Source organism: Pan paniscus, chromosome 10, assembly GCF_029289425.2.
Source record: "Pan paniscus chromosome 10, NHGRI_mPanPan1-v2.0_pri, whole genome shotgun sequence".
Classification (NCBI taxonomy): Eukaryota; Metazoa; Chordata; class Mammalia; order Primates; family Hominidae; genus Pan; species Pan paniscus.
Genome location: NC_073259.2, coordinates 41,823,188 through 41,838,791, shown reverse-complemented (window position 1 = coordinate 41,838,791; position 15,604 = coordinate 41,823,188). Strand labels below are relative to the sequence as shown.

At 54.0% G+C, this 15,604-nt stretch overlaps 1 protein-coding gene across 2 annotated transcripts; it reads right to left on the bottom strand.

Annotated features, from left to right (window-relative positions):
- Window positions 1-3,731: 3,731 nt before the first annotated feature.
- LOC100973401 (keratin, type II cuticular Hb5) lies at window positions 3,732-11,137 on the bottom strand. 2 transcript variants are annotated; one of them, XM_003831063.5, is made up of 9 exons: window positions 10,718-11,137; window positions 8,700-8,908; window positions 8,044-8,104; window positions 7,806-7,901; window positions 6,984-7,148; window positions 6,592-6,717; window positions 5,989-6,209; window positions 5,193-5,224; window positions 3,732-4,772 (listed from the first exon to the last, which is right to left on the bottom strand). In XM_003831063.5, the coding sequence occupies exons 1-9, from the start codon at window positions 11,135-11,137 to the stop codon at window positions 4,579-4,581; spliced, it is 1,524 nt and encodes a 507-aa protein (XP_003831111.1). In that variant the 3' UTR covers window positions 3,732-4,578. The 2 variants fall into 2 exon arrangements, with proteins under 2 accessions (XP_003831111.1, XP_008954698.1); XM_008956450.4 differs by lacking the exons at window positions 8,044-8,104; window positions 8,700-8,908; window positions 10,718-11,137 and adding an exon at window positions 8,105-8,158.
- Window positions 11,138-15,604: the final 4,467 nt, after the last annotated feature.

Genomic DNA, 15,604 nt, shown 5'->3' with positions numbered 1-15,604 from the left:
CCCGTCCCTCCCGGCACCCAGGCCCTAGGCCCCTCACCACTGGGGTTAGAGGCTAAGGGCGGGACGCGGGGCGTCTCGGGCAGGGGTGAAGGAGGGCAGCCGGGGCCCAGGCGTGGAGGGCGGGCGCGTTTGAGAGAGGCGCAGGCGGCGGGATCCCGGCGGACGGCAGAAGACTCGGGAACCAGTCCAGAGGCGCCGAGGCGCGAACCTTGCGTGAGCCAAGGACCCAAGGCCCCTGTGGACCTGATCCCGCGGGCTCCAGCAGGGCCCGCGCCGTGCATCTGGAGATGCGCCCAGGATACCCGGTGGCTGGACGTGACGGTGGGCAGGCAGGCAGGGCAGGGCACGGGGCGACCCGTGAGCAAAGCGAGGGTGGGGGTAGGAGGGGTGTGGCCCCTGACTCTCGTGGGTGGGGAGATGGGGGACAACGGTGGCCTCAACGGGAGACGGGGCCAAAGTGGGGACCTGCAGGGAGGACCTGCAGGCCCCTTGTTACACTGTAAACTGTCCCCACCCGGGTGGCCTGCGGACCACCGAGGCTGAGGAAGTCCTGCTGGCCTGGACGGTGACTCGCCTTCCCATCCCGAGTCTCTCGCATCCAGAGGGCCAGCACTGCACGGGCGACATAACAGAGAAGAGCCTTTGAATGGTTCTCCTCGGCCACGCAGTTCTTCTGATGTCTTCAGACTCTGTTTCAGTGACCACAATGGCCAGGCAGTGACTTGACCTGGGCGGACAGAGGTCTATCTTAGTAGGGTGGTGCTTCCCTTGTCTCTGTCTCCCGGACCAAAGGGTCTTGCAGGGGCCTGCCCATCACAGTCCGGATCCCACCAAGTTTGAGCAGCAGTAAAGCCAGGTTAAAAGGGTCACCAGAGTGACTCTGAGGAGGAAACGGTGTCTCAGGGGGCATTGGCTGCCCTAGGGCATGGGACTGTGGACTGGGGAAGGGTCTGTGTTTCCTTTTGATGGTGGTGGAGGGTGGCTATTTGTCTATGAATGCCTTGGGTATTTTCTTCATTTTTAATGCGTAAGCTTATCATGCTGTCCCCGCCTCACCCCACTCCCTGGCTGCTCCCCTGCCAACATGGGGGAGCCCTCGGTTTTTGAACAAAGCGGAAATGAGCAGGGATTTCCAGGCATGCACAGGTTGGGGGTTGGGGGTTGGGGGAGGCAGGAAGGTGGCCTGAGGCTCTGTGAAATAAGCCTCTCCCATTGCTTGTTCTGCCTGGCATGTCCCTACACCCAAGGAGTGTGGCGCTTAGTGCCCATGTCGTTGTTGCTCTGATCCTCAATAAGCAAAACACTTAGTACAGTCACCTCCTAATGCTCATGTTCCCAGAGAGAGACAGGAGTGTGAATAACCCAGACAAGGGGACATTAAGTCCCACATGGTCATGTCCGTGTCTACACAGAACATACTTGGTAATTTTCTTGATAATATGGTTAATTTGTGTTCCTCACTATGCTTGGCTAATTGTGAGTAGTAACACAAAATTCTATTTTCTGAGATCCCAAAGATTGAAGCAGGGAACAGTTAGAGACACGGGCTGGGGAAAGGAACTCTCGTGGGCATAGGTGTTTGTGAGGATGGGTTGAAGCAGAGTGGGTTGAGAATTGGTGGTGGAGGGTTAGTGGTTTCAGGAGAAAGGAAAAGATGACAAATCCCAAGCGTACCTGTTTCTTTGAACGGGTTATTATCCATACTTCTAATCCTCTGGAAGCTTTGTGTGTTTGTGGGGAAGGATATCACTAACATTTACATAAGAATTGAATACAGACAGCAGGTCTGATTTTCTCTGATGCTGGTGTTAGCTTGGTTTGTGATGTTTCTAAGCAGGAAGGAGCCCAGGGCAGAGATCTGGGATCACTCCCATGGCCCACTTTATTGTTTGGGCCTCTTGAACTTCTGGCTTTTCCTCGATCTCTCGATTTCAGGTCACTTGACTTCTTCAGAATTTTTTCTTTCTAATAAAATGTTAATCCTTAGTTACCCTTGGACTGTACCCTTTGCGTTCCGAGGGGAATAGTTCTTTGATCAGGAGAGAGCTGCAGGAGCCCTAGCATCCTTTGAGCCAGAAGAGCTTGCTGTGGTGGGTTTTTGCTGTTGGCTGCAAGGAGGGCTGGGGCAGAGGCTTACCTCCCCATAAGCAAAAGGCACCTCTGGCCAGCTGAATCTGTTGAATGGTATTTGCACACAAAGCACGGAAATGTATTAAAAAATTCATTCCTATCTCCCAGGTTCTGGCTATTTGACTTTTCAATCCATGGTGCCGTTATTTTTTGGGTATCAGATTTGGCATTTTTGTTTTGCTCAGCCCAGATCCATGGTAACATTAAGCTGTTTTCCCCAAGCATAGACTCTCTGTAGCATCTCAGAACCATAGGAGGCAGCAGACCTGGTAAGGACTCTACCCACTCATCTCATAGACCCCAGACTGACATGCAAAGCATGAAAGCCACTTCCTGCCCAAGGACTCACCGAGACCTGGCAGTCTTGGCAGAATTGGGGCTCAAATTTCCATTTCCTGATGTTTCAGCCCCTGGGATTTAACGTTTCCTGTGGGTGAATGATGTCCCCTAAATTGAAAGTTGGCCTATTGTGATTGTCACCATGCCCTCAGGGCCCAAAGAGCTGGGAAAAAGGAGGCAGCAGGCAAGAGACCTGGAGGAGGCCCGCCAGGTGTCAGCCAGCAAACCTCAAACAGAGCAGCAGCCTGAGCACTCAGAAGCAGCCAGCAGCCTCCAGTGGGGCTACAGCCCTTTGGGCCTGAAGTGAGGATGCACAAGGCCCTATCTTCTCCTCTCAGAGAAAGAGGCTGCAGGATGGGGCAGCAGGGGGCTGGCAGACACCTGCTTGATGACGGTGACAGCTAATGGGGAGATGGAGCTGAGGGCAAGAGGACTGGATGTCTCTACCTCCTGCTGCACCAGCTGCCTGCATTCATCCAGCACATCCCAGGCCTGGCATATCTTGGAGCCCCATCCTGGGACTCAGTGGAAGGTCAGAGCCAGGAGGAGATACTTCCTGTCCTTATGGAATTTCCAGCTTGATCCAGACACACCCGTTGACATCCCTGGCCCAGATCCGCAGAGACAAAACCAGAGATTCTCAGGGTTCCAGACACTATATGATGGGGGCGGGGGAGGGCTGGGGGGGTGTAGGGGTGAGGGTGGTAGCTTTGGGGAGCAGAGGAGGGCCCTGAGCAAAGGCAAATGGGAGGAGGGATGTGGGATGGCCTATGTGTCCACAAGGGGTATGTAGGAGAGAGTGTCTCTGGGCTGCCTCAGAGGGTAGACTTGTCTCCTTGGGGTGGAGTCCATGACTGGGAGGATGAGCACTGCATGGAGGGGTTGGACAGGGCTGAGGAGTAGCTGGGGAAGGAGGTGACAGAGGAAGCCTGCATTTGGCATAAGAAGCACACACATGTGCCAGGAAGTGACTTGAGCCAGGCAGGAGAGGTTGAGAGCAGTGAGTTTGGGATGGAGTTCTGGCTGCTGGGAGTACGCAGGGTGGGTCGGGGAGAAAGAGGTCATTAGTGGGGAGCTGGGCTGTAGTCCAGGCCTGAGGGGACCGAGGGCGACTGAGTGGAATCAGACTGTGGAAGTGGACAGGAAGCAGCAGAGTTTCTGGGGGGTGACTGGGGAAACACTGCATGGGGCTGGGCTGGGATTGGTCATCTGGAGATGAGGCAAGAAGGGAGTGGAGAAGTTGCTCACAAGACCACACGCTCTTGCATCGCAGCGGCATTTATTGAAACACAGATCGAGACAACCCAGAAGGCAATGCACCCATAGACAGTCATAAGAAGGAGACCCAGGAAGTGGCTTAACTCTCTGTCCCGCCAGCTCTGCATTGGACAGTCCCCACCTGCACCCAGCAAGGGGGCATCTGGAGCAGCCATGGAGTCTTCTTTGAAATGTACAAAGGTTCACTGAATAGCAAGACCTGTCCAAAGTGCCCTAACCAGGGGCTGTAGGCAAAAGGATGCCCCACGATAATGGGCTTCTCAACTGCGAGGTCACATGAGGAGCCTGGCTGGAACAGGTTAGCCCAGAAGCAGGAAGGCAGTCTGAGAGAGAAGCAAAACATGAACGGGAATGAACAGGCAAGTGCTTGCTGGGGAACCATTCTTCCCAGCCAGGAGGAGGGGGCTGCTGGGGAGGGACTTTCTCCCTGATTCTCGGGTTGTGGGTGGCCTGGCTGGATGGTTAGGATGGCGCCTCCACCCAGAAGGTGGAGCTTCCGTGCTGACCACCACGCTGGGGGACTGGTCTTGTCCCTGAGAGCTGGGGGAATAATACAAATTGGCTACAGGTATTTTGGAGCTAAGTAGGAGTTAAGTGAAGGGCTGGGAATGCCTCTGAAAACAGCTGCCAGGAGGACAACTAGGATGCATCTCCCTAGCATGAAAAGGTGCAAGGGAGCGGCCCGAGGGTCTTTCCCTCTGTAGGTCTTTCCCTCTGTAGGAACATCCAGAAGATTCTGGAAGCAAGCACACATTTTCCATTCACATGCCATTCAGTGCAGTGATGCAGGCAGGCAGGTGCTTGGCAGGAAGCCCTGGCTCCATGACTCTACTAGGCAAAGCGGACCGACCGGCTACTCCCGCAGCTGAAGCTGGAGGAACGAGGCTGGCAGGGGGCACAGGAGTCAGGGGCCACCACCGTGATGCTGCCGCCTATGGCTGAGGGGCCAGAAGTGATCTGGCGCCCTGGGGTGGTGCTGTAGGAGAGGCCCCCACAGGAGACTCCACCACGGGAGCTGCTGACACCTGTGGAGAGAGGAGACATGGAGGGGTGAGCAGCTCCCTGCAATCTCACCCACCCTACAACAGGCCCCAGGGCACTGCAGGAGCTGCCTCCCTCTCCAAGGAATTGGTGGTCAACAATGCAGGCCCTGTCCCTGAGATGCACAGCCCATCTAGGGGACTGGGGCAGGAAGGAAGTGAGGACCCCTGGACCCCGGGGAGCAAAGCTGCCAGGCCACAGGTCCATGGCCTATAGCTCACTGTCAACACTTGCGAAGAGCACTCAGCTCTGCTTTCTCTAACACCTGTCATGGCCCCCACTGAGGAGCCAGGGGAGGGTGAAACAGTTGGGGGAACACTCGAGGCTCCATGGGTTAGGCCAATGAGTTCAGCTTTTCTATCAAAAAAGCCATTTTTCCAGGAGAATTTCAGGCAGATACTCACAGACATTCACAGAGCCCACACCTTCACACAGCCTATGGAGAAAGAAAACTCTGTTAGTTCCAGACACTGAGTTGGATTCCTTGAGACTGATGGTTGCTTGGGGACAGAGAGGGTCATCCTGTGTACAGAGTCTACCCCTGAAAGGCAAGAAGGGCTCCCTCAAATCTGCATTAAATGCTTTCTTTCTTTGATGGTTTTAACCATGAAGACAAGGCTTTCTGATTTTCAGCAGCAGTGGGTAAGATTATGAACAGTGCCCCTAGTTTGAGTGATGGTGGCCAGCCTGGATGGTGCCAATCAAGCTCACAGGAAGGAGAGTTGAATCAGATACACCAGGGTGTGAAGGGGCTTTGTGGTTGATGAAGAGCTAAATGCATATAGAAGTGCATCATCATCATAACACACAGGCCTGTGTGGCAGCAGCTTCAGTAGGAAGCTATTCAACAAGGACGGATTTGGGAGGCATGAGACTTGGGTGCAGGTCCCAGCTCTTCTGCTTATTAACTGCGTAGCCATGATAAAGGCACTGAATTCTGAGCCTGCTTCTTTATCTAAAGATAAAAAGATGGGAAAAACCATATCTATCTTATTGGATTGTGAGGATTATAAAATAAACACTTAGCACAGGTCTAGCACAGAAGCATTCAGTTATTATTATTATTATTATTATTATTATTATTGAAGCTATTGTATTAGCCATGGCCAGAGTTGTAGCTCACACTCAGCTCAAGGAAATTCACTCCTGGAGGACCACAGCCTCCACCTCTGAAACCCCACAAAGTCCTCTTAGCCCCACCTGTGTTCCTCGCCCTCCAGCAGGCGCCTGTAGGTGGCGATCTCGATGTCCAGGCCCAGCTTGGAGTTCATCACCTCCTGGTACTCCTTGAGCAGGCAGGCCATGTCCTGCTTGGCCTTCTGCAGGGCGCCCTCCAGCTCAGCCAGCTTGCAGCGGGCATCGCTGAGGGCCGCCTCACCCTGCTGCTCTGCCTCGGCCACAGCAGCCTCCAGCTTGGCACGCTATCAGGTGGAGATACAAGGGCCAGGATGAGAAAGAGAAGCCACAGCTTGGCTCACCCAAGCTGATGGAGCCAGGGCAGGGAGAGGAGGGTCCTGGAGAGAAGGTTGGCCCGTGGCCAGGTAGTTAATGGGGCTGTGAATATGAGGGAGGAGATGGGTGGGCTTTTCATCATCTCTCCTTGATGGCGATCACAGGGTGGCCAAGGAAGGGGCTGGATCCTCCTTTGGAAGTCAGTGACATGGTCTGATTGCTGTGAAATATGATAGAGCCCCTGCCTTCCCTCTGGGTCCCTGCTTCCTCATGGGCACACTGTGAAGCCTGATTAGGGCCAGGTGCTGCAGCCGGCCTGTGCTGCGTATTTGAATCCTCCACAGACCCCACCTGGCACTTGGCATTCTCAATCTCGGCCGTCAGCCTCTGGATCATGCGGTTCAGCTCGTTGATCTCCTCCTTGGTGCGGCGCAGGGTCTCCCCATGCCTGATCACTGTGGCCTTCATCTCCTCACACTGGGGGAAGTAGAGATGCTCATGAGGCTCAGGGTGGGGCCCCCCATCCATTCAGGACACCACAGATGACTATACAGGTTGTACGGTGCTCAGCCTGTGCAACCACACATGGCAGTCCTGCCCTGCCACTTCAACCTGAGAACTACTGGCTTTTCTCATACTGTCCTCATGGGTCAGAATCCCCACGCAAGAGAAATCTTTTCTAATAGATGCCTCACTTCCCTCCCACTGCCATGCTTAGCAGGCAGGTGTCCTGTGCCACTCACCTTGCTACGGTACCAGGACTCAGCCTCAGCCCGGCTGCGGCTGGCAACATCGTCATACTGAGCCTTGATCTCAGCGACGATGCAGTCCATGTTCAGGTCTCGGCTGTTGTCCATCTTGACTATGACCGAGGTGTCTGAGATGTGGGCTTGGAGAACGCGGATCTCCTGTGGGGCCAACAGCCAGTGCATTTGCTTCTAGTGCCTGATCTGGGCCACGTGATCCACCCCAGGGGACAATGTCCACTTCCCAGACCGGGCACTGGTCATGAAGGTTACATGACTCCTGCTCCTACCACCTTCACTCATGCACAGGCTCCTTAAAAACAACAAAGCTGAAAGGGGCTGTAGAGGCCATCTGGGAACAGTGTCTGCCTTAAAAGTGGGAAAACTGAGGCCCAGAGGGTGAAAAAGATCTGGTCCAAAGTCACCCAGCAGGGGAGCTGGGGTTTGGAGGCCAGCATGAGTGATTAGTCAGTCCATTAATGAGGACCATGCCCTATGTGCGAAGCCATCCTGACCCCCACCACACATGCACACTCTCTTGCCCATCTGTAGACTGGCACTCACACAGGCAGCACACCAACATGCAGAGAGGTCACAGACACAGAGCAGCCCAAGAACATGTACACCCCATGCTCCTCTCACACATGAACGTGGACATGGCCTCTGTATTGTGGGCCCCGGCACGTATGTGCAAGCCCTTTTCATACTTACATTGCACATTGGCAAACATAGGCACACACATGCACCCTTGCCTCACTGCTCCCCTGTCTCCAAAACACCCCTCCACCTGCTCTGGCTGGGTGGCAGGTGCCCCCTTACCTCTTCATAGAGGCGCCTCAGGAAGCTAGACTCCTCCACCAGGGCCTCCACATTGGCCTCCAGGTCTGATTTCCGCAGGTAGGCACAGTCCACGTCCTGGCAGTGGGACAAAGAGGAGGGGACATGCATATGAGAGGAGACCAAAGAAAGGTGCCTTTGGTCAGCATGGTGACCCTGCCCCTCGCTGGAGTTTGCACTGATGGGCCCCCTCCTCCTTGCCCCATGACCAGCCCCTCACCTTCTTTAGAACGACAAACTCATTCTCTGCTGTGGCTCTCAGGGCCACCTCCTCTTCATACCTGGGTGTGGGAGAGAGAAGGGCTGGAGCTGAGAAACTGGACCTTGAATACCATCCCAACTCCTGGGCAAGTTCTTCCGGGGATTGAAAAGGGATTAATCCCCCCCAGATGTTGTCTTGGCCCCTCCAGGATCTATTTTTTGTATTATTCATGGGCTAGCCCTTGTCCTAGCCTGGCTTCATTCCACCACAGTCCTTCTGCCTCTGAGATGGGGTTAGGAATGCACATTCCTTCCCCCAAGTCTAAAATCATCTGTGCATCCTAGGTCCCAAGAGAGCTGGTTCCATTGGCAGGGAGATCACAGAGCCATGTCATAAAGGTAAGCTGTGAAGGACAGGGACATAGAGAGTGCTAGAATTCCACTGGATTTCCTCTCTTCATTCCCCCAGAAGTAGCTCTAAGGCTCACAGGGGTGGAGTCTTAGAGGTGAATCCCAGGAATCTGAAGAAATCTAGGCCCCACTGGATATCTGCTCTGGGTTCCAGGCAGCCTGCTAGAGGAATCTGAAAGAAGCTGTGGCAAGAGGGCTATGGGCAGAGCCTCCCAGCATTCTCTCTGAGTTTCCCCTGAGTCCCCCCAGCTTGCTGCCACTCACTTCTTCTTGTAGCCCTCCAGCACCTCCTGCACATGGTTGAGCTCTGAGGCCAGCCTCCCGCTGTCAGCCTCCACGCACTCGGCCTCCCGCCGCAGAGTCTCGATGTAGCCACTGAACAGTGGCTCCAGGTTGCTCTCGCAGCAGCGCTGGTTCTGGTAGAACTGCCACTTGGTCTCCAGCAGCTTGTTCTGCTGCTCCAGGAAGCGCACCTGCCATTCAGGTGGAAAGAAGAAGTCAGAGGGAGCCTGGGGGGAGGCACCTGGTCCCCCACAGTCTCTCTGCCCTCGGGTGCTGGCTGAATGGGCTGAGCCATAAAGCTGAGTGTCTGCGGCTCAAGGGGCCCATTCCCAGGCCCCCAGGGAGGCAGTTGTGGGTGTGAGGGAAAGCAGTCTGACTCAAAGCCAAAGGTCTGTTTCGAGCCCCAGTTTTGATACTTTAGAGAGCAAGTTGTTTAACCTCCTGGGGCTCAGTTTTCTCCTTTCCAAAATGGAGCGAATAGTGTCTGTCTTAGCACTGTTGTGAAGCTTGAACAAGTTAATGCATATCAAGTGCTTAGAACAGTCCCTGACACATAGTAAATGCTCAGTCTATTTAACTATTATTATAATTACCAGTTGCCCTTCACTTGCTCATTTATGCAACAAACACTTTTTAAATATTTACTACTTAGTGCCGAGGCCTGTGGTAAGATATACACATCCATGTCTAATGTCTGTGTCTATGTCTATATCATCTAACTATACATTCCATTCAATTATCACAGCCCTGTGGGATGTAGATATTACTTACCCCATGTTGCACATGGGGAAATTGAGACCCCCAAGGTGTGAAATGCCCAGCTCATGGTAAGCGATAGTCTTGAGATAGGCATGCTCTGCCTCCCCCTACAGCATGTCTGAGATGCTCGTATACACCCCCTTAGCTCCAAGTTGCTGTCTGATAAGTGGAGACGCTGATACCCACTCCAACCCGTCACTGTGAGGATGGACTCAGATCACTAAAGAAAGAGTGAAAACGGGAAGGTGACTGCCTCTGCCCCCAAACCCTGATCCTAGGCCCCCAAAGCTGCTCCTTCTGCTCTGCTAGAGGCCTGTGGACACAGGAGGAGCCTGTGAAGGAGGCTCCCAGCCTCCCCCCACAAAACTTTCTTGGGAGGCAGCCTCACAGCTATGCAGCGTTCTCCACACTCTGGCTGCATTAGGGGGCCTCCTCCTACCAGCCTGGCCACCTCCCCGTCTGCATTTCAGCCCTCTCTCATGAAGGGGCTGCCAGGCCTGGGTTGGCTGTCACACCTCCTCACCTACCACTGTCCTTGGAAAATAATGATAGTAGCAGCTAACATGTATTGAGTGCTGACTATTTGCCATCATGTTTCATGCATGGACTCATTAATTCCTCACAGGTGGATGAGGCAGTCCTGTTATTCAGCAGAGTAACCTGCCTGGGGTCTCACACTGCTGAGTGATGCAGCAAGGACTTGGGAGAGGCAGCATGGCTGTGGGCATTACCCCAGCCCCTTCACGGGCTGCCTGGCTAGGAGCCACAAGGTCTTTTGGTCTCCCCGTTATCTCCCACTGTTCCAGCACCTGCTGCCCAGTCTGGTTTTTCAGACACAGTTCTGATAGTCCTATGTCGTCTTGACTCAAGAAACACACACACGCTCACACACATGTACACACTCACATGCATACACATATGCTCACACACGTACACACACACACATATACACACCACACACTAACATATGTACACGCGCACACACCGCTACACACACACACATGCACACACACACATACACACACTTTGGATCACAGGCTCAATTTCTAGACCACACCTGGACCTCGTTAAATGCTGCGGGAGTGAAGTGATGGAAACTGACCCTTCCACCTGTATGGGTCTGCACGTCATTCCCTCTGCTGCCTCAAACCGGCAGCCATGCTGTCTCCTCAGCAGACTGGGACCTCCCCAAGGGAGGGCAGGGCTGGAGGCTTCTCTGGGCCGTCTCAGGCCTCACCCACCTTGTCGATGAAGGCCGCGAACCTGCTGTTGAGGGACTTGATCTGCTCCTTCTCCTCCTGCTTCACGCACTGTGCGTTGGGGTCGATCTCCAGGTTGAGGGGCGTGAGGAGGCTCTCGTTGACCGACACGGTAGTGATGCATGGGGGGCTGGGTCCGCACACGCCCCCGGAGCGGTAGCCGAAGCTGCGTCCGCAGGAGCCGGCTCGGAAGCCACCTACAGCTATCCGGGGCCCACAGGAGCCCAGGTTGCAGAGGCTGCGGCTGCCGAAGCCCGTCAGCCCTCGGTAGCAGGACACCCCTCGGTAGGGGGCGGCGCTGATGCAGCAGCGGTTGCCAGTTTTGGGGGCCACAGCTGAGCAGGAGCTGAAGTTCCTGGTGACCCCGCATCCTGAGCTGATCCTGTAGGAGCGGCACGACATCGTGTGAGGCTGAGCAGAGTCTGAGAGGCAGCGGAAGGTGGTGCGGGCGGCAGAGTGCGAGGCTCAGGATCCTTCTGGTCTCTCTGATCCTCCCTGGTCCTTTTATTGGTGGGGAGAGCTGGGGTTGGCTGCATAAAAGGAGTGAAAAGCCATTTTATGTTGTTTATGGGCTTGGGGAGTTTGCCAGCAACTCCCCACGGACTCATCTTAAAGGTGAGCTCAGCAGCGACTCTGGGGCTCTGTGAAGTCTTGAAGATGTTATTAAGGAGACTGCGTTTGCACTTTTCATCTTCAAAGCTCGTTTACATACATTAAGTAATTAATTTTCTCACAGTCTTTCTGTGAGATGGCCTCAACCCACACTTGGAGACGGATTTGAACTCCACAACAGCCTGGGGGTGGCTGGGTTTGGGATACAGGCAGGAGCCATTGTCTCAAGAGAGAGGTTGGAGGGTCCTGGGTTAGGTGAGACTTGGGGGATCATTGCATCCATCTATCTGGTTCCACAGAGGACACATTCTCAAGTAAATCATTGCATTTCAGGGGCCAATAGGTCAGGTGAATCCCACCCCATCTAGGCAGCATTGCTTGGAAGGTGGTTCAGGACCAGAGTGGTCATTTTGACCATGCCCGTGCCAGGATAGAAGGCTGGGGCAGATGATCTCTTGGAACCTTCTGGATTCCAGCCCAGAAGGCGCTGGTCCAGAGCTTTCATTTCTCACCCAGCAAAAGTGCAAACCACAGAACTCTCAGTGGCTACAATAACGGCCACTTGCGGATTATGGGGAGACTCCCTCTAGCCACTTTCTTCCATTTGGTCAAAAGGATTGGAGAACTCAACCTTGGGATAACCTGGGGGCTATAAATTTGCTGTGGGCACCTTTGCTTTGCTCTTTAAGAAGAAACAGGTCATGTGAGTCTCCCTTCCCAGACCACCAGCTACGAGAGGTATTCCTTTTGTTGGCCAGCCCTTGAATTGTCATCCCTAGAGGAGTGTTTAGAGACCGCATTGCACAAAGCTGGAAGTGGGATAGTGGTTTATTCTTGTCTAAGGTGGCTATGACTTCTGGCTCCTGGGGGTTCTGGGAGCCCCATCCTTCTAGTTTCTGCTTCCCTGTGTGTCCTTGGGCCACTTATTAGGATAACAAGTGCTATTCTTTTAATGTTTATGGAGTACAAACCTTGGGGATGTGGGTCTGCCCCCAGGAAGGTTAGCCAGACACCCAAGTGTTAGGAACTTAAGGAAGAAGAGCCAATGTGCTTCCTCAGAGGGTGACTCCTCCTCCAGGAAGCCTTCCATAACCAAACACTGCCATCATGCTGCTGTTCTCATAAGTCCTTCACGAAATGCCGTGTACTCTGTCCTGCATCTGCTCTAATCTCCACAGCCAGCTGACCTCACCCAGGACCTTCACCCAGGATCAGGCTGATCGATTCCCACCTCACCTCCACATTCCACATCGTTCTTCAGGGCAGGGTAGAGAGACCTTGGCAGCTGGTGGGGGAAGAGCAGGTGGTCTCACCAGCTGACCCTAGAACATATGCAGATCATAATCATCCATGGAAAAGCAACTGGGTCTGGCAACCCGGGCAATGGAATCAAAGCTGGAAGACCTGGTTCAAGGGCCAGTTTGGATCCTTCCTAGCTGTATGGTTTTGGGGGAAGTTCTTAACCTCTCTGAGCCTCTGTTTCCTTAACTGTAATGTGGATTCATCCTTACCTTCCCGGGCTGTTGGGAGGGTGAAGAGGATGATATGTGAGGGAAAGCTCTGTGTAAAGGAAAGGGCCTGTTGCTTCCCATGAGAAACATTCCCACCTGCCTCACCCAGCAGAAAGGGCCTGCTCCTTGCCCTGCCATGGCCTTCACCTCCTCTGCACATTTATGACTCCTTCACCCTTTCAAGACTGCTTTTAATGTTTTTTTTAGTCTGATTTCACTTGTATAGCAATTTTGGGTGGAGTCTGGGGACAGAGAGAGGAGGCTGTATGGGGGAGCTCAGTGTAGGGCCTGTTGCTGGGATACAGGGATGTTTGGACAGTGAGTTCACTGACTGACTGCCATGTAGACCTGGAGCTGGTGTGGTATGGGCCAAGAGGGATTCCTGGAGAAGGATGGGGTCTGAACGTGGCAGGTAGAGGGGCCTGAAAGCCCAGAAACACCTGCCTCTCTCCACAATTCCCGTAAGCCTCTGCCCTCCTCCAGGTTCTTAAAGATGATGGGACCAGAGACATTTCTCTTCCTTCTTGGGGGCAGGAGGTTTTGTCCTGGAGGGAGGCTCCTGTTTCAGCTGCTTTCCCTTGCACCCAACACACACTCCATCCAACCCTCCACCCTAAATGGGAAGGGAAGGTGGGGCCAGGGGATTCAGGAGTCTGGGGGTATTCCACTGTTTCCAGAGCTAAGATACCTCTACAGGACCAGCAGGTCTGTCCAGCCCAAGGGTGTGAGCCCCTTCGAGGGTGTGCGGGGGTGAGACAGGCCCACCCTGCCCACAGGAATGTGCTCGTGCATGCTGGGTGAAGCTTGCATCACTGCTGATGGCAGTGCTGAGCCCAGGGCTGGGGCTGGGGGCTTCCCAGGATGCTGTCCAGGTGGAGCTTCGGATTGGAGGAGCTGGGCTGAGGGCAAAGCCTTGAGGGGAGCAGATTCCTTATGGGGCTGGCCCCAGGTGGTCCAAGGCCAGGGAGCAAGTCAGGCCAGGTGGATCTGGCACAGCTGCCCTGGAAAGACCTGGGCCTTTGCTTATGGTTCTACCCAGGGAGGACACAGAGAACACATAGCCTCCTGCCTGCCTCTAGCCATCACCCAACCACTCTGCCCAGTGGAACCCAAGTCGTTGCCCTGAGAGTCAGGATCTTTTGGGGGCTGGGAGCCCCATCTCCTTTCAGTGTCTCATCCTCATTCACTGTGCCCTCATTCACCTGTGCCCTATTGCATCCCTCTTCCTTCCACCAACCTTCTCCCTGTTACACCTTGGCCTGGAATGTCTCAGAATACCTGCCTCTTCCAGGAAGGCTTTGTGAGCTCATCGGGGGAGGCTGTGATTTCTCCTCCCTGCTGTCTCATAAATGCCCTCTCTGGGGCTCCCCAGGTAACTCCATTTATCCCCTTCTACACTCTCTTGTCCTAAGGACTGTCACTCATCACCTCCTTTGGCTCTGTCCCCTCTTGTACCCTGCACCTTTTGAAGGCCCCATCTAGTTTCGGGAATCTGAAGAGTCCACGACCCTCCCATAATTTAAAGTGCTCCCAAGTAGCTTCTTCTTCCAGAAAGTCTTCAAGAACTACTTGAGGAGAGAAGTTCTTTACTCTACCCTGGAGCTCCAGGCAACCTCTGAGACCTCCTGTGAATCTGCTCCACTCCAGAGGTACATATTCTGGGGTTTTCTCAGAGGCCTCACTGCTCCCACCTCAGCCCCACTCTCAGGCGGTGCTTTTTACCTGAGCTGGGATGCTCCCTGGGGCAGCTGGCTCTCCCCAACCCCAGAGGCCCACTACCTCCCTTCCCTTCTGCTTTTTCTACTGTGCTAAAATCCCCTCCTTCTAGGAAGACTTCCTGGATTTGTCCAAAGACAGGAGGGTGCTGACACCTTCCCCATCCTGCACTGTCTGTCCTTAGGGCTGCCTGTCTGTCCTCCCAGTTTTGGGTTTGTGTCTGCGTGGGCTCTTGTGGGTTGTCTTCCCATCCCTCCTAGTGGGCTGGTCCTCCTCAGTCAATCCTGATGGGCTCCCCATGGACAAGGCCTGCACAGCTGATTCAAACTGGGTACCGCCCTTTGCCTCTGCTGGCCACACTTTTATTATGCATCTAAGGCTACGCCACTGCCGCTGCTGAGACGTAGCTCTTGGAGGCTCTTCTTAGCCCTCTTTCCCTCTCTTTGACTTTCACAAGACTTGGGCATGATTCAGGGACCCCAAGTGAGAGAAAGGAGGGTCAGAGCAACTCTACGCTCTCCAGTGTGTCATGGCAGGGTTCCGTGCCCAGCTGACACAGCTGCTCCCTGGCCTGCTCCACGGGAACTCCAAGAAACTCCATTCTCCTCCTGAACTCTGTCCACGTGCCTTCCTATTGGCAGCATTCCCTGGTGCTTTGCTGTTTTCAATGGTTACTCGGGATCAGAGCAGTGGCTCAGTCATTACAGAGCCTCTGATTTCAGGAATGTACTGCATGAATGGTTTTGAAATGTTTTCTTTCTTTCTTTTCTTTTTGGCGGTTGAGCCATCTCCCCAAATCCTAGGAGGAAAACAGCTATATAAAGCCATGTATTTACTTATGTAGTTATAGAATAGATAAGATTGACGTGCTGGTCTCCCTGTTTGCCCCTGGCCCTCCAACTCCATTCTCAGCCGAGGAGAGTAAGCCCCGTAAAACATAAGTTGGATCATGTCTCTACCCTGCTCAAACACCCAACTCCCCATTTTGCTTGGAGTCCTAACAATGGCCAACAAGGCCCTGCACTGCCTG